General features: G+C 49.7%; 1 protein-coding gene and 1 pseudogene across 4 annotated transcripts in view; both read right to left on the bottom strand.

Annotated features, from left to right (window-relative positions):
• Nucleotides 1-24,443, bottom strand: part of ANKRD33B (ankyrin repeat domain 33B) — an 81,697-nt gene that overhangs the window by 10,888 nt on the left and 46,366 nt on the right. For 3 of the 4 annotated variants that reach the window (XM_026506698.4, XM_048224253.2, XM_044386993.3), the window contains exons 2-3: nucleotides 23,474-23,603; nucleotides 7,689-7,829 (exon numbers count right to left, since the gene is read on the bottom strand). In XM_026506698.4, coding sequence (XP_026362483.2) covers nucleotides 7,689-7,829; nucleotides 23,474-23,603 — 271 coding nt within the window. The remainder of the gene's footprint in view (nucleotides 1-7,688; nucleotides 7,830-23,473; nucleotides 23,604-24,443) is intronic. The other variant, XM_057312160.1, reaches the window with a different exon arrangement.
• LOC113260975 (U6 spliceosomal RNA) lies at nucleotides 12,562-12,662 on the bottom strand (annotated as a pseudogene).

The raw sequence follows: 24,443 nt of genomic DNA, 5'->3' as shown, positions 1-24,443 counted from the left end.
TAAACTTCAAGTCAACTTGATGAACTGTTCATAAATTTCAGCATGGTACTATAAGAGAAATTAATAAGGAATTGCTGTTCAATTAATCTTGGTCCAATCTCAGCCCCACACACAGTTAAAAATCATTCAGGATTTCAGGTCCCGTTAGTCATACTTTCACTGGCAAAGCAATGCAGAGAACTAGGGCAATTATCTAGTCTGTGAGCTCCCCAGGGACCAGGACTGGCAGAGGCTCCTGCATTTATATCCCACGCAGACCCAGGTGTCTGACACGTGGCAGCGGCTGAACGGAGCTGCTGAACGGAGGCGAGGAGGGCTCAGCGGCCTCCCTGCCCCGGAACCCGTCCAGTGGCCCCCGGCCCGGGCAGGCCCAGCTCACCTGACATCGCCTCATAATGTTCTTCATTCTGGGGCACATTTAAAAAATAGGCATATTAGAAGAGTGCTAATTATTTGGAACTGGAAATCGGGATGGAACTCATTAGCCAGAGTACAATTTATAAACTGACAAAAATGAAAAGGGGGCAGTAAAAATGTCACCGCAAAAAATAGATGACACATTAAACCTTAATTAATTGCATGTCACTTAAAAAGGTACAAACTGCAAAATTAAAATCTTAATGAACACGGCTTGAGAGAGACATTTTTCAAAAGCTAATGGAAAACTAAAGGAACAGCTGTCCAACGTGCAGCACACTCCTTCCTGTGCCTTCCTCGTGCCTTTTCAAGATCTGGGAAACTACACACATTCTGAAGAACAAGGCCACGCTGACGGGAATGCGCCTAAGGATGTGAGTCATGCTATAATCTGGGGATCCACTTCCTTCAGCAATCAGTCAGGGCAGTATTAGCAGCCTGGACGGCGTGATTAGATCATGGAAGGCCAGACCAATGATTAGCACTCTACACAGAAACCTTTCAGAGAACACGGAGAACTCTGACAGGCCAGTGTTTGCAACTTCTGCCCATGACCTACTGGCACCCTCACCCCCTACCCAAGGTTGCTTTGCCCAGAGTTCCCGCCACGCAGACAAAAGTTGGGCTCCTGCCCATGCATCCGTTTGCCGCCATGTTGAATGCTGTGAGCTGTCAACACAAAGTCCTCTATTTAACTCAAGGCAGCAACATACTCAGTTCCAGGCAATGAATCACGACTGGTGTAAACCAGGGTTTTGCCACCTCGGGACTACTGATGTTTTGGGCCAGATCTCTATGTGGTGTGGGGGCTCTCCTGTGCACTAAGACTCCTAACAGCAGCCCCCATCCCTACCCAGTAGATGTCAGTAGCATTCCACAGTTGTGGCAGCCCAAAATGTCCCCAGACACTACCACATGTTCCCTGGGGGGCCAACACCCACCCCCAGTTGAGAATTACTGGTCTAACCCAGTAACGGCAATCCTGTTCCCCTTTATCTTAGCCTCCCTTACAGCTGGTCAATGAGCCCCAAAGAGAAGGCTTCTGCTCTGATGAAAAGGACTATGTGGTTGATGCTGCTGTTTCCTGTCTCAAGCCTAGAGTTCTGGTGACCAAGTTGCAGTGGGGGGGGGGGGGCTGGGGGGGTCCTGGGGGGGGACAGCAAAAGGAAGCTTGTTCTGTGATGTCCTCATGGAGTTCCGAGCGAGCTCTGCACTGTGACTGCCTACCTCAAGACTTCTAGATGTTTGTTTTCTTCACCCAATGTCAAGTCAGGATGTCTGTGACGGGAGCAGAAAGCATTCTAAACAGGCGCTAAAGGAAAACAAGCTACCTTCCATCATTCATCCGCAGAAGATTTCCCCGAGAATCGGGGCCAGGTCATGGGACTAGCAGTAGGCAGGCAGAGCCCAGGGTGCGTCCCCTCCTTTCCTGTTTCTCTGCCAGCTCCCCACGTTATCTACCCTTCTAAGCCCAGCTGTGGTGCCCTCCCACCAAGAGGCCTTTCTGGTCACATGGGACCCCTGCGGACCAGTTCCTGCAGGTCTCCTCCTGTACCATCCTGGCCTGTGCCTTGGGTACTTGGGGTATAATCGAGACGATAAATCAGGATGCATGTTCTCAGGAAAGAGACCTGATCTGGGGGGTGGGAAGGATGAACACCTGCTTCCAGCCTGCCCTACCCCTGAAGGCATTTCCGAGCTATCTTTCGGAGGGTCTCAGCAGAGCTGATGCCTGGTTGCCCAAGGGTCCCCCCTCCCTATCCTTCATGTGGCTTCCTGGCTCACCTTCCAGAAAAACTAGTTGCCCCCAAATCCTTGTCACAACGTTTGCGTTTGTGCCAAGTGAAATGCCCAAGCTAAGACACTGCCCTTCGCGACATGGAACGCCTGACTTCTAGCCCTTTCTCTGCATAATCATTTGAGACTATTCCAACTTGGCAAATTCTCAGGTCACAGGAAATCCATATTTTCCCTATAAACAGAAGAAACCTCTGTAGTGATATCTTATCACTTGGCTTTCCAGAAGCATACAGTCGGGGCTTGCCTGAGACAAGAATGACAACAGGCCCAACAATGGGAGTGGCTCTCCCTCATTAAACAAGCCTCCTACCCCTCCCTGGAGGTCTGCTTTGTGGCCCGGGACAGGGCGAGCATCTTGTCTGCCTGTGTCTGCTTCCCAGTGCCGCAGCGATCACACCACACTTCAGGGATAAAGCCAGCTCCCTTAAGCGAGTCTGGAGCCTCCCAACCTCCACTGAGCTCTGCTTCTCTTCAGAGAAAATCACATCCTCGTTATGGCTTCTCAGAGCCACTTATTTAAATAGACCTGTCACTTCTGGGCATTAATATTCCATTGAATTAACAAGAACCCACAGCCCCACTTGCGATCCTTATCAGCAGAGCTGACATTATTCCTCGGGAAGCCAAAAACCAAAGAGCCAATAAATCAGCTTTTCAGAACCTGGTTACATTTTTATGAAAATCCAAAGTTTTGATAATTCTAACGTCATTTCGTTCTGCCCAACAAGGTAAGGTAAGATAAGCTGATATGTGTCTGTATGTTATGAACTAGTGGAAATTCTAAACAGTTTAGGGGGGCATCCAATTCAATGATCCATCATTTCAAAGAGGAAATGGTTCCTATTGAATATAATGAAGTTGCAACTCGGAAATTCAACTCAGGCACAGAAATACTCTCAGGTCCAGAAGGAAGCTTGTGCCTGAAAAAATGAGGACGAGCTACACATCTCTACCCCAACCATTCGCACATAACGTGCCTGTGCCTTTCACTTTTGAAATGATCACAGGATGGCCATTCCGTGGTTAGTTCTCAAGGAACCTTCCCCAGCCACACACAGATGCACTCTGTTGAAATGCCAAACCGAAGAAATACTCAGGCCTTAGTATCTAAAGGCTTTAGTTTTTCTAAATATTGATACATTAAATGTAAATAACAAGACTTAAAAATAAATGTGCAAATTTTTTTTTAAAAGAGTGATGAGCTTTTCCCTTTTTTTTTTTTTTAAAGATTTTATTTATTTGACAGAGATAGAGACAGCCAGCGAGAGAGGGAACACAAGCAGGGGGAGTGGGAGAGGAAGAAGCAGGCTCATAGCGGAGGAGCCTGATGTGGGGCTCGATCCCATAACGCCAGGATCACGCCCTGAGCAGAAGGCAGACGCTTAACTGCTGTGCCACCCAGGCGCCCCTAAATGTGCAAATTTTTAAAATATCCCAACAGGTATCCTTATTGCTACCCACCCAAGCCAGGAGGGACTTCAGTCACACAGGATTTTTTTTTCCTTTAAGACATACACACACATCTACTGTAAAAGGAAAATGCAAGGAAGAGTCAGGTACCTTAGAAATAGCAGAAAATTTAAATCTCTAGAAGTTAAACAACCAAAATCTTGGAGGGCAGCTCAAAAACTCCCCAAAAAAGGTGTCAGATCTTTAAGAGGAATATAGAAAAAGCTGGAAGGGGGAGTGCATATAAGAGGAAAAAGATTTTCTTTTCATTTTTTTTATCCTTTCCCAATTAGTCACATCAGTGGTTCTCAACAGGAGGGGATTTTATCCCCCACTGGCACCTCACGGGACATTTGGTAATGTCTGGAGACATTTTTGGTTGTCACGACTGGGAGGGCTGCAGTCACCTAGCAGGGAGAGCCCAGGGACTGCTCAACATCCCACAATTCCCAGGACAGCCCCCCACCAAGAATTACTTGGCACCAGATGTCAACGGTGCCGAGATTCAGAAATCCCGAGCTACTGGGGCACCTGGGTGGCACAGCGGTTAAGCGTCTGCCTTCTGCTCAGGGCGTGATCCCGGCGTTATGGGATCGAGCCCCACATCAGGCTCCTCTGCTATGAGCCTGCTTCTTCCTCTCCCACTCCTCCAACTTGTGTTCCCTCTCTCGCTGGCTGTCTCTATCTCTGTCAAATAAATAAATAAAATCTTTTAAAAAAAAAAAAAAGAAAAGAAATCCCGAGCTACAGGTGTATCACCCTCAGCGGGAAAGTTGAAGTGTTTCATCACGAGGATATTTGTCAAGGGGAAAAAACTATACCATTGTTTTTCATTCATGTAACAAATAATTACCGAGCACACAAATTCACCAATAATAAGAATGACAACTGGCACTGACCAAAGGCCTCCTGCGTGCCAGGCATGCTCCCAAGCGCTGCCCACATGGGAGTTCCTTCAGTCCCCACCGAGCCCTCCCACAGCAGCCCCTGGCAGTCACCTCACTTCGCAGAAGAGGAAACTGAGGCCCTGAGCATTAGGTGACTGGCCCCGGTATAGAGGGGAGAGACGAAAGGGGCTGGACTCTGAACCCAGGGGTCCTGGCTTCCACGTTAGTTCCATTGACCATTCTGCTCTGACAATGAACAGTTCAAGGATGGATGCACTAGAGGTCTGCACGCATGTGGACTGTTCTAGACTCTGATGCGCCAGGGATCGGGAGGAGGGAACAGGAAAGGGAGAGTAGTATATAAAACCTAACGCCAAATTCATTATCCATACCTGAGGGGGAAGAAGCAATGCTGGCACTGGGCGCACTGCCCTGACCCAGGCCTATCTCTCAAGAGACCCCCGACTATGCTTCGGCCATCCTGCAAATGCTTAGCAAATGCCTCCACTCAACCCAGGAAAGAAGCAGAATGACAGCAAACCTGTGCATTTTCCAGAGTGAGGGGAAGGCAACCTACCTAAAAACAAAAGGGTTTGTCATGCAAATGAACTCATCAGGGAAAATGCAGTGATGTGATGGACACCATAAATTCTTGGTTAAAACAGTAAATTTGGGGGCACCTGGTTAGTGTCTGGCTTCGGCTCAAGTCAAGATCCCGGGGTCCTGGGATCAAGCCCGGGTCGGGCTCCCTGCTCAGTGGGGAGTCTGCTTCTGCCTCTCCCTCTGCCACTTCCCCTGCTTGTGCTCTCTGTCTCTCAAATAAATAAATAAAATCTTTTTTAAAAAAAAGTAAATTACTAGAAAAAGAAAAACGAGAGGAAGGTAAACTGTAAGAGAGACTTAACCATAGGGAACAATATGAGCGCTGATGGAGGGAGGTGGGCAGGGGATGGGCTAGCTGGGGGATGGGCATCAAGGAGGGCACTTGTGATGAGCGCTGGGTGTTGTATGGAAGTGATGAATCACTAAATTCTACCCCCGAGACTAATATTACACTACATGTTAACTACCTAGAATTTAAATAAAAACTTGAAACATTAAAAATCAATTGCTTGATCAACCGTGGGGGGGGGGTAAATTACTAAAAATCCACACTCAATTACAGCTAGCTCCAGAAGTAGTAAAAGCAGATGAAGCTTCCCCCAAACACAAAAGCATCATAAACACTGTTTAATTAGGGGGAATCACCTCTTGTTGCTACAGGACAGGCAAGGCCTAAACTCGGTTGAAACTGTTATCTTGCCTTTTAAAAATGAAACTGTCAGAGTCAAAAGCACAATCACTGGGATCACATCTAATTGTGCTCTTTTTTATTTCCATGAACGTTTTCATCTTTGAAGCCTGTCATCACATACTGAATTTATTTTTCTTCCAGCACCCCCTAAAACACTCAGATTAAAGTGGGAGAAAAGAAATCCAAGCAAGGGTGAATCCTAGAACCCCAGTGTAATCACAAGGAAAATGCCAGACAGGCTGGGGACACTGGATAAGGGCCAGTATGGAGGCTGTCAGGTCATGAACCAGGAGGCGAGACTGAGAAACTGTCCCTGGCCACAGGACACTGGGGACACAGGACAATTACATGTGGGAGCCTGGATGGGATCCTGGAACGGCAAGGGGACAGTGATGGATGCAGAGGTGAGATCCGAATAAAGTCTAGAGTTCGGTTAATAGTAATGTGCCAGCTCTGGCCACTCCGTATGATGGTAACAGGCAGGAGACCAGCGAGGGTCGTGGAGGACTCCCTGTACTATTGCTGTCACTTTCCACACATCTAAATTATTCCAAAATGAAATTTCACTTTACAAAAAGCAGCAGCAAGTTGTCCAAAGAGAACTACAAGCTGAGGCTGACGCCCAGCAGGACGCTGCTGTGCCCTCCGAGAACCGCAGCGGGAGGGCAAACGCCACCTCTCTGGGAACTCGCGGGGCCACGCGGGATGGGCTGAGCCCAGTGCCAAGAACAAACACAAAATGAACCAAATAACGAAATGAAGCCATGGGGGCAGCAGCGTCTCACACTGACTGAAGCATTAGATGCTAACTCTGCACGTGACCCTTTGTGTGTACGTTACACACATTTCCCCGTTTAATTCTCCAAGTAGCCCGACGAGGCTGTGTCCAGATGATCACGGACTGCATGCTAGAGGGAGGAGAGGCGCGGGGGCTGACTGAATGTAGCCCGGCCGTTCCTTAAATCTGCACAGCCCTGGGGAGCTTACAAAGCAGGGTCGTGTTTCGTGCTGGGGGGTGGAAGGAAGTCACCACTCCCATGGCACAGATGGGGAATGGGAGGCTCAGAGAAGGAAGCGCTCCCTCCACCATGACCAGGTCATAAAGGGCAAGGCGGGGGTGCCTTCTGATCCAAAGCTCCCACCTAAGAACTTTCCATTCGGGGGCGCCTGGGTAGCGCAGTCGTTAAAGCGTCTGCCTTCGGCTCAGGGCGTGATCCTGGCGTACCGGGATCGAGCCCCACATCAGGCTCCTCCGCTAGGAGCCTGCTTCTTCCTCTCCCACTCCCCCTGCTGTGTTCCCTCTCTCACTGGCTGTCTCTCTGTCACATAAATAAATAAAATCTTTAAAAAAAAAAAAAAAAAAGAACTTTCCATTCGGCGACATGTCACTGACAAAGGAAACCATATCATCAGCATGTGACTCCAACCACCAGCAAGTGGGGATCTAGGATGGCTGCCAGGCTCACCCCGCCATCCCTGTGCCCACCCTCAGGGGGACAGGCTTGCACTCAGAGCCAAGGCCAGAACACACATTTCTAAAGAAGAACAAATATGGGCAGGAGGGACCTATGGCTGAGGGAAGAGCTTACAGGGAGCAAGGACAGGTTTCCTACAGGGGGACCAGCACCACCTCCCACCCCACCCCAAAGGGTCTGCTTTCCTTTTCGTCTGTTGCAGCTCAGTTGATGACAGCCACACCCCTCAAAGAAACGATTATTCGTTGCACCCACTAGGCTTCGTCTCTACGGAACCGATTCATCTCAGTACACGTTCTCCAAAGGAGCAAGACCGGCAATTCCCGAGACCCTTGGGACCGCCCCCCAGGACAGGCGGAGACAAACCTGCTAGCATCAGGGCTCGGATGCACTCCGTTCGGCCCTGCATGGCGGCTTTCATCAGGGCCGTGAACCCAAACACGTTCCTCCTTTCAAGGTCAAGGCCAGGAAAATAGTTTAGCAAGTAGTTGGTGATGGTGGCATGCCCTGCAAAGAGAATCACACGTTTATGGAGCTCATTCTACCAAGGGTGTGCATGCCCGGAAGCCTTCCCAGAGCAAGAAAGTCACAGGGTCGGCCTCCAGGACCAGCCCATTGTGCAGGTGGGTAGGGCTGCCCCTCAGACACAAGAAATAATTCTCAGGGCGTCCAGGAAACAGCAAGACACGGGGCGCCATCCCAGTTCATTCCGGTTCTCTGCAGCCCACCCACCGTGGAGCTCAGCTGTCTGGTGAGGAGGGACGCGGGGAGCCAGCACGCAGTGGGGGTGGCATGTGGAAACTGAGCTGAGCTAGCCTCCCCCGGCACTGGCTGATCAGGGGGAAGGTTCTGGATGCTGGCAGCTCCCCGCAGGAGACGCCAACGCAAACAGATGCAAAACTCAAAATGAACCTCGGAGCCATTTCTCAGTGCTCCCTAGGAGAAGGTCATCATCACAGCAAGGGCTATGCCAATTCATGCTGTCACCCGCTGTTACCACTCAGATGTGTCTGTCTGTCCGTCTCTCTGTCACTCTCACACACACACACACACACACACACACACACACACACACACACACGAGCAGGAGGCAGGGAACGTGGGAAATGTTGCTACCCAGACCGACCAGGCACCTGCACCCCCAGGCCCTTCTCTGAGGAGCCATCCCCAACCTCTCCCCCGCTGACCTTGGCTGACAGGCCCAGAGAGTGCAAGCAGTCGCAGGAGACCCTCTCCTGGGCCCCGGTGGAGGGGCTGGGTGCCCAGTCTCCTTCTTTACACGCTGGGAGCCAGCCCTCTTGAAATCCCCCCGCTCTTCCCAGTGCACACATGTTCGTGGGGAACCCCCACTGTCAGGCTGCAGGCATGGGACACTCCAGTGCTCTCTGCCATTAACTGGGTATCGTCTCCTCCCTCCCTCCCCCCGGGGGAGTCCTCTGCGCCATGGAGATGCCAGAGCCATGAGTCCCTTCCCCAGCTGACTCCAGGGCAGTCAGCGCATGAGATCTGGGATGTGGCCAAGGAGGCGAGGCCTTATGGCTGCCCGCTGTCAACAAAAATTGGGGTGCGGATTCTTCTAGAACCATTGTTGCCCGCTTACCATGGACCTCAGCCCATCTCCTGAACTCATGGCAAAAATTAAAAGGTACCATGAAGCTTTCCGCGAGAGAAACACTGACTACCATGACCTTGCCGGAAACAAGCTGCCAACAGTGGGTGCGGCCCGCGAGCGCCCTGACTCACGGGTTCCAACCAGCAGCCGGTGCTTTTGACTCATTTACTCGCTCGGCCCTCCACTGTCATCAAAGGTGCCGGGGTGGGGATGATGCTAGCTGTCAGGTGCCCGGAGCAGCCTAATTGCTCTTAACTGAGGCGGGGAGGAGGGTCCTTTGATCTCAGTTAGGTTAGTCCCCCAGCTAACGCTTGGCAGCACCTGTCGGTCAGTTTGAGAGGGAACGAACTGCAATTTGTTTAGAGCCATTTCTTTTAAAACGTGAAAGCGTGTCTGTCGTAATTTGCAGCAGGATGTCCTTTGCACCGTTATATCCTGAACACTTTGAACAGGTGTGGAGAGGAAATACTCAAAATCCACAAAGCAAACAGCCCATTATACAGAACTGTTCTGCTTATTACGTTGAGCTCTGAAAAACCAGCATGTGGCCAACTTGTTCTGACTATAGGCGCGAGTTTCAAGGATCCATGAAATACACCCCGCCTCCCCACTGGCTTCTCAGGACAGCAGAGTAATAGCTCTTATCACACAGACGGCCTCGCTCAATGAAATCAGGGGTAGACAAGATGCTTCTATGTATATACAGATATTAACCCCTCTTCTGTTAAAAACAAGACAACAGGTCCAAAATGGAGTCACTTATGCTAAGCCCCCAGTCACCAAACCAAGACTTAATTACAGTCTTGGTTCTCCCAGAGATGGAACCTTAAACCAATCAATCTGGAATTGCCTGATCAGCACTAGTGATCCTGATGTGCCCGACAGAGGAAAGGGACCTTGCAGTAGCCCGCCTACTTTTTGGCCCTGTATGGCTTCCTTATTCTTCCTCCCTCCCATCCTCCTGCCTTCCCCTTCCTTCCTCCTCTGACTATAAAAACCTCTTACTTTGTACAACTCCTTGGAGTACCTTTCTATCTGTTAGATGGGATGCTGCCCGATTTCAATCAACCTTTGCTCAAACTCAACACTTTTAATTTGCCACAGTTTCTCTTTTAACACTTCTTTAAAACCATGACAATCAACCAAGAAGAGCTTTCCTTTTCTTTAGTAAGATAGATAGATAGATACATAGATGATAGATAGATAGATAGATAGATAGATGATAGATAGATGATAGATAAATAGATAGATAGATAGACAGATAGATAGATAGATAGATAGATAGAGTAGATAAACAGACAGGCTAACACACACAAACTTCCTTACATAACAGAACCAGAACATGCATCATATTGAAATCTAGTTTGAGCCCAGTCCAACCTTCTGAGATAGGATTTGGTTCCTAAAGTCCTCTGACAAAGCCCTTTCAAAGGGCGGGTTCACCAGGGACCCCTCAAAGCGCCCCCCATGAGCCTGCCTAAGGGAAGAGCACAAGTGACCCAGGGGTTAAGTGAATTCTACATGAATAAGCTTCAGTGGCATGATTAAATGCCAGTGTAGACAGAGAACTTAGGACTTAGAAGAGGTGACTGTGAGGACACCCAAGTTCAAGTCCCAGCCTGCCACTGAAAATCTGCGTAGCCCTGGGAAGATGAGTCAACTTCACTGAGTCTGTTTCTAATTCTGGAAAATGTGAGATAATATCAACATCACCATTGTGAAACTTACGGAAGACAGGGTGTGTCTTGCAGAGAAGTGCCTTGCAGAGAAATTCTAAATAATTCATGCAGGTACCACACTCTCAAGGAAGTGGAATGTAACAACCCACTCCTTAATTCGGGGGCTGTGCACTGTGGCTTCCTTCCAAAGAGGGACTATGGCCAGCAGGGAGGGGACAGTGGAGACACCTGACAAACAGGATCTCAACCAGGTGACCAAGGTGAACATCAGTAGTGATGAGTCGTGTCAACAGCTATACTGACAAAGATTCTTTGCTTGACCAAACTTTAGTCACGCTCCTGAATCTTCCAGGTCCATCTGTGTACTTCCTTGGAAAATCTAGTTTTAGCAAGAACACTGCTCAGTTTGACCAGCACCTCACCCTCCATATCTGATCACAGTTCTCATCCTCTACACCCCCCAGGGGATGACTGATCACCCTGGACTGCCTTCAGTAAGAACCCCATAAGCCCAGTGTACCCACAACTCCCCTTACCTCTCTGAGTCATTTTCCACCCGCTGACTCCCACCCTGCTCCTTGGCTATAAATTCCCACTTGCCCGTGCCGTATTCAGAGTTGAGCCAACATCTCTCCCCCACTGCAAAATCCCATTGTGGTGGTCCCCCCATCCCAGTGGTCCTGAACAAAGTCTGACTTACCATCTTTAGCACGCGTCACTGCATTTTTGTTAACAGTACCCTTGAAAGATGTGATGGGAATGGAACTCTGCTCCATGGTCCTCCCCGCCTCCTCCGACTTATAACTCTAGTCTAATTATGAGCAAACATGAGGCACACCCAAATTGAGGCACATTCCACAAGCTCCCTGACCAGTACTCCCCTCACTGTCAAGGTCATAAAAGCAAAGAAAGTGTGAGAAACTGTCACAGCCAAGAGGAGCCTGACATGACAGCTAAATGTAATACAGGCCCCCACATGGGATCCTGGAACAGAAGAAGGGCATTAGAGAAAAGCTGAGGAAGTCTGAGTAAAGAATGGACTTCAATGAACAATAATAAAGCTTCGATCCTGGTTCATTCATTGTGTCAAATGTATCCTGCTACTGTAAGATCCCAACAACAGGGGACACCGGGTGCGGGCATGAGACTCTCTGTACCCTCTCTGCAGCATTTCTGTGAGTCTAACTATTCTAAAATCAAAGTGTTTATTTAAAAGGGGGGATCTATGGGGTGCCTGGGTGGTTCAGTCCGGTAAGTGTCTGCCTTCGGCTCAGATCATGATCCCAAGGTCCTAGGATCGAGCCCTGCGTTGGCTCCCTGCTCATTGGGGAGTCTGCTTCTTCTTCTCCCTCTGCTCCTTTGCCTCCACTTGTGCTCACTCTCTCTCTCTCTCTCTCTCTCAAATAAGTAAAGAAAATCCTTTTTAAAAATAAAATTTAAAAAAATTTAAAAGTAAAAAAAAGGGGGGGCGATCTAGCATGGGGCCACTCGACAAGAATACAAGGTAGGGACAATGATTCTGGGTGGGCAGCTGGGTGCAGATCCTCTCCTCACTGCGCCCAAGCCTTCCTCAGTGCTGGGCATGCAATGAACCCCAGGAAGGAAGGCAGGCGGGTGGAGAGGTGTGGTAGACATTGAGGGCTCCTAAAGAAGTGAATGGACAGGACTTCGTGATTGTTTGGCTGGGCCAGTAGCAGAAACTAAAAAGCCCAAGATGACTTCTGGTATCCCCCGACCGCCAAGTTTCCGGCTCCACTATGGTTGGCCAAAGGCATGTTCTCTGAGTGACTATATGAGGGTGGGAATCCATGATACCCATGGTGCCCATGGATGGATAAGCTTGTCTGGTGCCTCCACACGGCCCACCCACGCTTCTGTTTCCCAGATGACTATCCCCCAAGCCCCATGCGGAAAATTTTTAACTTTCCCATTGCTTTTTTTCCCCTTTTTTTAAATACGGAACTTCATGAATCTGCGTGTTATCCTTGCACAGAGGCCATGCTAATCTCTGTATTGTCCCAATCTTAGTGGATGACTGCCGAAGCCAGCGCAAACTTTCCCTCTCTTACATCACCTATCTCATGGCCAATCCCACGCTCGGGAGGTGACGCACCTTCTACCTCAGAGGGAACAGAAACCACGAGAAGGGAACCCCCTCAACTTTCCCTCAGCACCCCACAAACTTCCCCACATCCACAAGTAGCCTCTCTCCCCCTTCCCTCCTTAGGAAAAAAGAAGGGTGACTCTTCTATTTTAAAGATGCCAATCTCTCCTCCCCTTCCAGTGCTTTAAAAACACTCTCCGCCCACTTCCGTAGAATACTTGTGCTACCGATGAACTCCTCGTTCTCTTCGACCTCTCCCTCCTTGCAAATCCATTCCCATCAGACTGCAGTGATGGCCCAATTTTTCACCTTGCCCTTTGTCACGCTGGCCCATGGGACAGTTAAAGGCAGGATGCAAGCAGAAGCTTGAAATGCACTTGCTTGGCTAGACCTCATAAGAAGTGTGAGAGGGAGTCTAGCTATCTTCACGAGAAGAACATGCCCAGGCTAGCCTGATGTTCCCAGGAATAGGACGAGAAGTGTGTAGAACAGCACACCCTAGAACAGGGGCCAGCTCACTCACACATATGTGAGCAAAAGCAGTCTGGATTATCCGATCCCCAGCCCATTCAGTGATGCATGAACAATAAATATACTTTAAACTAGAGTTTGGCGTTGCTTGTTATGCAGCAATACCTAACTGGATATGCATGTGCAAGGGTCTCCCATCTTAAAAAAATAATTATGTATAATTAGGCTGCTTTAACAAGCTACATAGGCCGGGGGGCTTAACCAACAATATTTATTTCTCACAGTTCTAGAGGCTGGGGAGTCCAAGATCAAGATGCCAGCAGATCCAGGGTCTGGTGAGATCTGCTTCCTGACTCACAGGCTGCTGTTCTTGCTGTGTCCCCATGTGGCAGAAGGGGGGAGGGAACTTCCTGGAGTCTCTCTTTTGTAAGAGCACTAATTCTGTTCGTGAGGGCTCCACCATCACGACCTAATCACCTTCCAAAAGCCTACATCCTAATACCATTATCTTGAGGGTCAGGATTTAACACATGTTTCTTTTGGAAGGAACATGAATATCCAGTCCACTGCAATGACAACAATAATCATGTGGACCTTGTCTCCCACTCTAGCCCCAACCCTCAGTCATCCAACTTCTCAGTTCAACTTCCAGAGTCATTCACTCTCACTTTGGCTACTTACACTCCCCAAATCCTCCTGAAACTCCCTTCCGTCTGCCCCCAATGACCATACTATAAGAAAACCCAAAAGCTATGAGTCAGTCTTCCTCTAATTTGACCTCTCCAGTGTTTACCCCTTGTCTGTTCCATCCTTTTTGAAACACTCTCTTTTCATGGATATCCTGATAGTTCACCATTCTGATTTTCCTCCTATCTCTCTGGCCACTTCTTCTCAATTTCCTTTATGGGTTTCTCTGTTCTCTCCTTCCTGAAATGCTGCTGTGCCCCAGACGCATGACTGACCCTCCTCTTACCCATACACTCTTCCTTGGTGACCTATCCACTCTCCTGGATCCAGTTATCACCCTAGAACTCTTTAGCTCTGTCTCTTTTCCTGACTCTCTTATCTAAATATCTGTCTAATGAATATTTCACCTTGAGTGTCCCACGAACAAATCAAACCCAATACATATTTCTTCTAAACCTGCTCCTCTCTCTCACGTTTCTTATTCAGTGATGAACACCACAAATGGCATAGGTGTCCATGCTAGAAATCTAGGCTTCGTCTTCAGCCCTCCCTCTTTTTCCCACTCTAACCATCATGCAATTCTACCAACCCCCATCTCTTAAATGTCTTGCAAGTCTCTCCTTGTTTCTCCATCCCCATATCTACTCCCTGATCTGGGCCACCACACCCCCACCGGGCTACAGCTCCTCTCCTAACTGTCCTCTCTGGTCCCATATCTGCCCTCCCATCACTTCTCCACAATACCAACATGATAACTCCAAGAAAAAATGCTTCTGACTAAGATAACTACTACTTAAAACATTTAATAGTTTCTACTTCTTAGATGAAGTCCCAACTCTTTAACAAGCTAGTTCCTTTTTTTTTTTTTTTTAAAGATTTTGTTTATTTATTTCACAGAGAGGCAGCAAGACAGGGAACACAAGCAGGGGGAGCGTGAGAGGGAGAAGCAGGCTTCCCGCCAAGCAGGGAGCCCAATGTGGGGCTCGATCCCAGAACGCTGGGATCATGACCTGAGCCGAAGGCAGATGCTTAATGATTGAGCCACTCAGGCGCCCCAAGCTAGCTCCTTTTAATCTGGCCCTACTCCCTGAAAGGTAGAAGATGACACCCCAAAATATGCTACTTTGATACAGGATTATTTTGAACTGGAGACAGACGCAAGAAAAGCTCCCTGCCCTCCCCCCATTTGCCTAAAAGCAAGACATAAATCTCCAAGGAGTACTTCCTTCCCTCTGTACCAGAAAGGACAGAAGTTAATCACTAAAGCAACTGCAGATCTTATCAGCCTGGAGATGGCACCAGAGAAATCTACATAACAAACCTTCCAGTCTTTATCTACCATTAGTTAACCTTCCCACAGAATGCCATCTCTGGAAGCCTAAAACTACTTTCGTCTGTCCTGTCATTTCTCCCCATATTTGTTCTTTGTTGAAGGTCCCCATATAAGCTGGAGTTCTAAGTCACTTCTTTGAGTTACTAACTTTTCCCTGGGTATCTCCCGTGTATAGATGAAGTATACACCTCTATAAACTTGTTTTTCTTTTGTTGCCTAGCTATTCAATGAGCCATCTCTTCCAATGGAAGCTCTTCCCTGGTCCCCCAAGCCTGGATTAAGCACCTGAACCATGATATTCCAGGTCCACATTTCCATGTGGCTGTGGATTCCCACCACCACTACAATGCTTATGACCATGCTTGTACATCCAAAACTTCCAACTGACTGAAAACTCAATAAATACATATTTGGTAAATGATAAGATTCAAGGATTACTATTCCCTGGGGGGAAAATCATTTATCAAAAGGGTTGTTAATTATCAAGCTATCACCCACATTACCTAAGAATTACATGGACATAACAAGTATTAATTGGGTTTTTTTTATAAGTATTAATTGTTAACTCACTCAACATTTTATTGAATACCAGTCTTGGGTTAAGAATCTTATTTACTCCAGGGGCGCCTGGGTGGCACAGCGGTTAAGAGTCTGCCTTTGGCTCAGGGCGTGATCCTGGCGTTCTGGGATCGAGCCCCACATCAGGATCCTCTGCTGGGAGCCTGCTTCTTCCTCTCCCACTCCCCCTGCTTGTGTTCCCTCTCTCGCTGGCTCTCTCTCTCTGTCACATAAATAAATAAAATTAAAAAAAAAAGAATCTTATTTACTCCTTTATTCAAGGGAAGCAAACAGACAATAAATCCGTGTTCCTCTAAAAATGGAAATATGTTACAGAATTCGAGTTGCCTAAAGATCTGACTGGTTTGACTCTGGGTACTTGAAATGTACTTTTCCAAACCAGGCCAGTAGAGGGAACCATTGACTTTGGAAATGTCACATCCGACCAAAGCGGCAGGAGTGAATAGATGCTCCTCAAGGGTGGAGGTAGGGAGGGGGAGATATGGATAGGGGAGCATGGGAGGGCGGTACAGACAGACTTCCTCTTGGTCTGTGGGGCAGGGAGGTGTGAGACTGAACAGCAGGGTGAGGTGCTGCGGGGAGGGGCGTTGCAGTGGCCAGGGAGAAGGGCTCAGAAAACTGGAGTTTATAGGAAAAGGCAAGGCAATGCTAGGAAACCGCAGAGACTTGCCAAGCTCTAATTTCTTAATGAAAACACTAGAAACCAAGAAAAAGGAAAACACTTCAAAAAGCTAAAAAGAAAAATCAGAACCAAGTCAGACTAACATCATGATCGTGTGAGGTGGTCACAAAATTAATAAAAATGAAGAGGCATTTAGGGGCGCCTGGGTAGCTCAGCTGGTTAAGCCTCCAACTCCTGATTTCGGCTCAGGTCATGATCTCAAGGTGGTGAGACAGAGCCCCATGTCCAGCTCCTCACTCAGTGAGGGAGTCTGTTTGAGATTCTCACGCTCTCTCTCTTTCTCTCTCCCTCTGTCCCCCCACCCGTGTTCCCTAAACAAATAAATAAATGAATGAAATCTTAAAAAAAAAAAAAAAGAAAGAAAAAAAAAGACATTTATTCCTGGCTTCGGGCCAAGTGGTACATTCTCCTCTGAAGGGGGCCCTCCCTAATCTGGTTCATGAGCCAGGCCGTGCACGGGCGGCCTGAGGTGCACCCCCCTTTCCCCCCCCAGCCTCACTGCCACTCTGTCCCCTGCAGCAAGCAGCATGCGTAATGCCAGGCTCCTCTCCATGCATTTCCTTCAGAACTGTAAAAATAAGTTCAAGGAATAACAACTTTCAAGGATACCCAACCAACCCTATCTTATCACCAGTTTAAAATTCCCTCCTTTGCTATTCCCTCACCTTGCCTCACTCCTGCCCTCCTGTCAAAGAGGAAGGACACATGGAGAAGTAAACACACCACTCCATCCCTGAGACTTACTCATTTCCTTGGTTATCTTACTTCATCTCTTACTTTAGTTGGGGGAGGTAGGACAGAAGTTGAAACTGCTGGCTAAACGACACCTAGGGATTACTTGAGGATTTATTTTCATACATTCTCTCCATTGTAAAGACCTAATGTAGAGTCGACTGAATGTCTATTATGCATTAAGTATCTGAAGAGGTTAGACTTTTTAGAGAACACCCGACAGGCAGAGCAAGGCATTTGTGCCCTAACGTATACTCACAAATGTTGAGTGAGTGCCGTAGAAAGCCAGGACCCCTAACTGGCGAAAGGTCAGTGCGTTTGCAATATTGAATAATATAAACATATGGTTGCTTTCAAGTTTTCCTTAACCACACAGATCCTGCTGGGGCCAGCGTTGACTAGACTAAGTCATTTGGGGTCATTCTATCACCCTTGCCAGAGATGTGTTTTGGCATGGGGCATGTGACACAGCCCTGGCAGTGAGATATAAACGAAACTCTGTTGGAGGCTTCTGGAAATGTTTTCCTGCCCTAGAGAACAGGACACACAGACAGGGATCTGCTCCTCCCTCCTGGAGCCTGGGCTACAGTCTTGGCATCATGAGGGAAAGGTCAGCAGCACTTCTGAGAAGCTGGCCCCTAGTCCTGGCATCATGGGGCCGCTCAATGAAGCAACCCCCTGACTGGGGCCTTCAGACACGTTGTTGCAGAAGAAGGCAGTTTCCTCACTGTCGAAGCCCTGTTTCGCTGGGTATTCAGTGAACTGCGCCCAGAAACATCATAACAGATCCTGGGCTCCAATGAGAATCAGGGAAACACAATTGCAAACCGTCATTCAGGGATTGGCAAACACTAAAAATTGATCTTTTCCAGGGTTGGCAAGAATACCCTTGGGAACTTGGTGGAAAGTATAAATGGGTATGTTTTTTTCCTAAAGGCCCCTTGGCAGCAGCTACAACAACATGCATGTCCTTTGACAAAGCAACTGAGTTCTAAGAATCTCTCCGTGTACTGCTTCCTCTTCCTTCCCTGCCCTTGCTTTCAGGCCCCGAGGCTGGCCTCGACACTCAGCGCCTGCCCATTCTCGGCCCTCGGGTCTCTGGTGTGGCTCAGTAGGGGCTGGGGCAGAAGGAGAGACGAGGTACTCACCCCTGCGCCCTCTGGCCTGGGTCACTCTCTCAGGGTCCCGCCCCTCACTCTGCCCCAGGCTCCACAGACAATCCTCTTACAATTCCTCACTTCAGCCCTCCAAGAACACCTGCCACTCAAAACACCCTCCTCGGAAATGCACCCCCAGACGCAAATGACTTCACGACAGCACTCTCTGGAACGGGCTCATTCAGAAACCCTGCGCGCACCCCCTCTAAACTGGGGAGGCTGGAGTCTGTGTGCTTTGGCTCACCGTGGTAGCCCTCGGACATGAAGTAATTGCTAAGTAAATATTTGTTTTCAAAGAGGATTTTGTACAGAATGCATGAGTCACAGTTCACTGAACTGCCCCACCATTACTGGACACAGGGGACGCAGCCACGAACACACAATCACACGCTGGAATGCGCTGCGGGAAGAACAAGGCAAGTCTCATATCCACAGGTGGATGTGAAGAAATCTCCTAGACCTATTAATTGAAAAAAATTAAGGTCAAAATAATTAAGGTCAAAATAAAAAGCACAGGTACACACGTGTGTGTCTGAAAGGGAGAGAGGTCTGGGAGTGTCGGTGGCTGGACGGCAGACGATTTGCGAGATGGAGAACGTGGAAGAGTGGACCACGACCTTTTTGTTAAAAGAATATTTCTGCGGTGATTTTTCTTACTGTAAGCACATATCACTAGACATCTTTTAGGAATTAAGAAGGTGTCCAATAACTACAACTGGTTATGGAATTGGATGAAAATGGGACACGACCATCTCTCGGCTAAAAGCCCAAACAGCCTCCTTCCTCACACAGTAGGGAGAGGCTCGAACGGACCTTCAACTGCTCTCCTTCATTCTCGCTTTACTGAGGGCTCTGTGTCCACTGACATCTCACGGGGCTGCGTGACTTCCCCAGCCTTGAATGCCCACTGATAGCCGTCCCCAGCCTCCCCCCCTTGGTATGACAGCCTTTGAGGCCCCGGTTCTCAAAGCAGGATCCCCAGACCAGCAGCACGGGCTCCAGCTCGGCTGGGAACTTGCAGAGACGCACATTCTCAGGCCCCTCCCCAGACCTTTTCAATCTGAAACTCAGGGGGGCAGAGTTTGGCAATCCCTGTTTTAACCAAATCTGCATCAAAACACAGATTAGCCACCCCCCCACCGCACCCCCCACCCCCTGATGATGACAGGGCTCCAGGCTGAGAAGTGAGCCGTGCTCTAAGGTCATGGTGCTCACAGGGAGGGGGGCAGCCCTGGGAGGTCCTGTCACCACCGCCAGAAACAAATTAGGGAAAAAACACTTCCACAGGTTGAGGCAAGCAATTAAGACAAACAAGGAAATGCTTTACAATCAGATTTTTTTAGGGTGGCAAAAAACCCTTACCCCTCTCCACCCATCTCCCCCAAACAATTCCGTTCTACAGAAGGTCTGGGGTGGGTGTCCCAGGGGTCAGAGCCCAGGTGCAGGGAGTGGGCGCCAGGCAGAGAAGAGGGTAGGCCGCAGACACAGCTTGAGCAAATCAGTAAGCAAGCTAAGGATCTGGACCCCAGCAGAAAGAGAAAACTTAAAAACAAGAGCGGAGAACACATTATAATGACATACATATTTTTTCAAGAAGATGGAAGAGAACCCATGTACCCATCAAATTAACAATGGTTACCTTCAGACAGCAGAACTGGAGGGCCCTGGGGGCGAGGAGCTAAGTGATTTTCACCCTGAACTTGACTGGCTTTCTGTGTTTAACTCTAGTTGCTTGTGTGGTTTTCCTCGGAACATTGTGTATTATAGTTTATAATCAACTTAGGAGACCATCAGCAGTGCCAAGTAGAGGAAGCGCCCGGGACAGCCACCCTCCCGCACCACCCCGTCTGGGTCACAGCCCGGACACTTCCCCACGACACCCCAGAGGCCTTGTGGGGCCCAGAGAATGACATATGTGCCAGCCACGGCAATCCTAATGGTCTGACCACGCCACAGTCTCCCTTCCACTGCAGGAGACGCTCTGCCGGGGACCACCAGCTCAACTGAGGTCAGCATGGGGGGGCCATGAACATAGGAGTCTTGTCCCCTTCCCTGCTTCCCACGGGTGACCAAAGGAGCAGAGAGAAGACAGTCGCGCTGCCTGAAACCACAGAAGGCCTGCTGGCGGTGGAGATGGGGGGCAGATTGTAGGGGGGCTCAGGCAGGACATCTGATCTTGGGAAAGTTCAGTGGTGGCCCAAATGAGCAGGGCAGGGCCAGGAAAAAAAGGTGGGCTGAGGGGCCGCACTGAGACCCACCGATGCCATTTCCCGTCCCCAGCACACGAAGCCACACAGCGAGTCCCTGGCGCCCCCACTGCCGGCTCATGCTGGGTATCAGAGCTGCCAGGTGAGGGTGGGGCTCACCGTCCGCTAACACAGTTTGTGGAATTTCTGTTACAGAAGCCCGAACACACTGGCCCCAGGGTGCTTGAGAAGAATAAAGTAAATGTAATCCGATGAATGGCACAGAAACAAATTAACGAGACAGTATGCAGAATTTGCCCAGATCTTAGAGTAAAAGGATAGGGGGAAAAATGAGAGAGAAAGTTGTGGCATGAGGACCAGGTGACTTACTCTATGTGTAAGAGGGACTGTCAGGAAGAACGAACAAGACAAGGCAGACAGTGTCTCAAAGAAATTAACAGAGATTTCCTAAAAATATACCTAATGTAAGTCAAAACAAATGCAGAGAAAAGGATCTGAGATATATGATAGTTGGGGCAGGGTTGGGGGGTGTTTTCAATGTCAACGATGAGGTGGGAGATATATCCAAGTCTCAGCAATATCAAGGTCTCACGAAAGACACAAAAGCATGCTGGACTCAGACTTTTCCCCTGAAACACTCAATTGAAGGGGAAAAAAAGGCATAGCACAAGTCCTTATTCCTATTATTTCAAATGGGCAAGAATTCAGAAGGGTATTAAACCACCGCCAATACCCTTAATACACAAAGAGTTCTCGCAAATCAATAAGGAAGGAAACCTCTTCTTACTGCACGCTTTCCTAGTGTTCATGTCCAGCCTATGCCGCGGGTCCCTCTCTCCAGCTACCCCCGAACCCTCCACTCCGTGCCCCAGTGGACACTGGAGTTTGGAGCTCCCCACCCTCCACCTGAGACGGAGGCCTCTGACTTAGATGTGTCACAACTCAAAGACCTGAGCACCAAATGGAGCCAATGCTTCTCCACCTGTTACTGCACATATGCCCCCTGGCAGTTCGTCATCCCCTGCCCAGACGCCAGAAGCCACCCCGGAGGCCGCCTCTCCTCCACCACCCACATCACACCACCTCCTGCCAGGCAGATATTGCTCCCTCTTGCCTCGGAAACTGCTTCTGGGCCCATGAGGATTAGCCAGCCCCTGTCACCACACGCCCATCCTCATGGCACTCAAATGCATTCCCTCACGCTGCATCTAGACCCTTAATGATCCGGTCCCTGCCTCCTCGGGGGGCCACCTCTCATCTCTCCTAGTCACCTGCAACCGTCCCGCCACACCACCTGAGACAGCCAGGCTCCCTCTTCGCCTCGTGCTCTTGGACGCCTCAGCTGCAACGGCCTCCCTCTGACTCCTTCGGTACTAGTTCACATCCCCCTCTTTCCCAACCCCCAAATTCACAACCCCTGTCCTCAATCAGCAGGCCAGGGGGGGTGTTCTAACCCACGGCCCCTAGCGCACCCTCCATCAGAGCTCCGTCAGAGGCCTACTGAGCTGGAGAATTACCGGAGGGCGAGCTGCCCTTCACTTGGGCATCCCCGGTTCCTGGGCCAGTGGGAGGCAATGAATGGGGAGCCTAGGATCACTGACTGCCTCCCGCTATCCTCTTCCACTCTTGCACCTGCCCACATCGTGGATCTCGGCTTTCGAAGCCTGGAGTGCCCCCATGGAGGCCAAGCTTTGTACCCTAAGACCTGCTAAGGAACATGTGTTTGCACAACCTGGCCCCTCTCTACGTTGGGGGAGTTCTCCACCTTATCCAGCTTGACTGAAGAGCAGCGTGTATGGGTGTGTACGGACTACTGCCCCTTACGTTACAGGGAATGAAGCTACCAGATGCTGGCTTTGTTGGGCTCCCTGGGCTCCCTGAATCAGAGTCACCCATGCTGGCTTTGACCCAGGAGCTCGTGTTGTACAATGGGACAGAGAGGTCTCTCTTTGATGGCGGAAGCAGATGTTCCCTTTCCAGAAGCACATGAGGTGTGGTTTGGGGCATTTTCTCCAGCTGTCCAGACTCCAATCCAATATGCAAGCAGCTCCCCAGGACATCGTGAGGTGTCCTACATGCTGTCAGTAAGCAAACGCCTCTCCTTCCCAGCTCAGCAGGAAGCAGCTTCTTTGCAGCTGAGAGTCTGACTGATCGAACAGATTAATCTTTCAAGCCAAGAATTTTCAAAGTGGTCAAGTGACAAACCCACTTAACACCACAGGGACAAACGATGTGTGGTCCGGAAGGGATGAGCACGTGGTTGTCTCCGAAAACGTCCAAGGATGATTCTAGAAGAGGATAGCCACAATGCGCTCGGCAGTGATGGCAGCCAAGTTCCACTTGTCGCAATGACCATCCTGGGCTGAAGGATGCTTACTGGGAGGTTCTCTCCCTAACGGTCCCGCCTCGTTACACTGATACCCTCTCAGCAAATAGCTCCTGGCATTTCTTTACATCTATGGGCAAGTGTAAGTTTCCTTGTAAATATGTCTACCGGGTCCAGTCACTATCACCAGCGAGGGTAGTGAGCTCACCAGCATCTCTCCGTTCCCCATCTCCAAGCACTGGGGGGGGGGGGCGATGCTCTAGGCGAAGGGATAACGAGGCTGGGTTTCTGCCGCAGCTTCACACTCAAAGTCCGGGCAGTATCAGAGCGAGATGCGCCCAACCGTGAGCTCTGCACAAATAAATTGCATCGTCCCCAAGGCACATGGAGAATGCGTCCGCGTCCTGATCAGCCTTTTCTTGTGCCTCGTAGCAGCAGAACAGATTTCTGATCAATTCCCGTCCTTATATTAATCTTACAAGCTGAGTTCATGTGCCAAGCCCCGCTCCGCACCCACCCCCCACCTCCCGGCAGCTGCTCCCCAGCCTCAGCTCTGGGAGGGAAGGCAAAGCCGGGTCTTACCTGCCTGTGCGGCTGTGATTAGGGCCGTGTTCCCCTCGCTGTCCTGCCAGTTGACATCAACGTGGGGGCACTCTGCTAAGACCACCACAGTATCCACAAAGCCGTGGTAGCAGGCGACAATAAGGCCAGTCTAGAAGTGAAGAGGGAAGCGGGTCAGAGGGGCAGAGCCCAAGCATCACCCCTGCAGACCCCGCGTGCACACACTGTCCCCCCGTGGTGGGGACACAGAGAACCCCGAGTCCCGATTCTGGCTGGCAGTTTAGAACAAACCAGACATTCATTCACTCTCGAATGTTCATTGAGTGCTGACCACGAGAGAGGCACGATGCCTGGGAAACGTCCTGGAACCAAGATCCCTGTCCTGTATTGTGTGCTTTCTAATGGGGGGACAAACAGCAAGTTAGAGACCTACCAGATGAGTGATGACAGAGTGTGTTAGAAAGGACACTAGGGTAAGAAAGGCTGTGAGTGCAGGGGGGACGTGGCTCATCTCCAATAGGGTGCTTGGGGTGGGCTCCCTGGGGAGGAGGCAGTGGACGAAGATGTGAAGGAGGGGGGGAAGAGCCAAGGGCCGTGGAGGGGGAGCACCCCTGAGAGGCCCGGGGGCCGGAGCCGCGAGAGCCAGAAGGAGGATATCAAGGGGCATCGGATCCCCAGAGGCCACAGCACAAAGGCTGAGACAGGCTGCGTTTTGAGCAATCAGTTATCAGGTGCCCTCATCAAGTCTAGCTGCTGGATGGAAACAGAGTCTAGGAGACCAGCCTGGATGCGGGGAGACCAGTCAGGAGGGGTGGTATCATAAAAAATAAATACTTGGTCTTTGTCCCCAGTTCCTGGCACCCAGCAATGAAAACCCTTAGAAATTACAGTTGTTTATACGTTAATGAATGATGCATATCGGGGGCAGGGTACTGGTGGCTTCAGGATGAAGACCAGTCTCTAGAAAGACCGACCACCATGCAAGTAAGAG

Source organism: Ursus arctos, unplaced genomic scaffold (genome assembly GCF_023065955.2).
Source record: "Ursus arctos isolate Adak ecotype North America unplaced genomic scaffold, UrsArc2.0 scaffold_15, whole genome shotgun sequence".
Classification (NCBI taxonomy): domain Eukaryota; kingdom Metazoa; phylum Chordata; class Mammalia; order Carnivora; family Ursidae; genus Ursus; species Ursus arctos.
The sequence above is the reverse complement of the archived record's forward strand: the minus strand, read 5'-3'. Positions and strand labels throughout refer to the sequence as shown.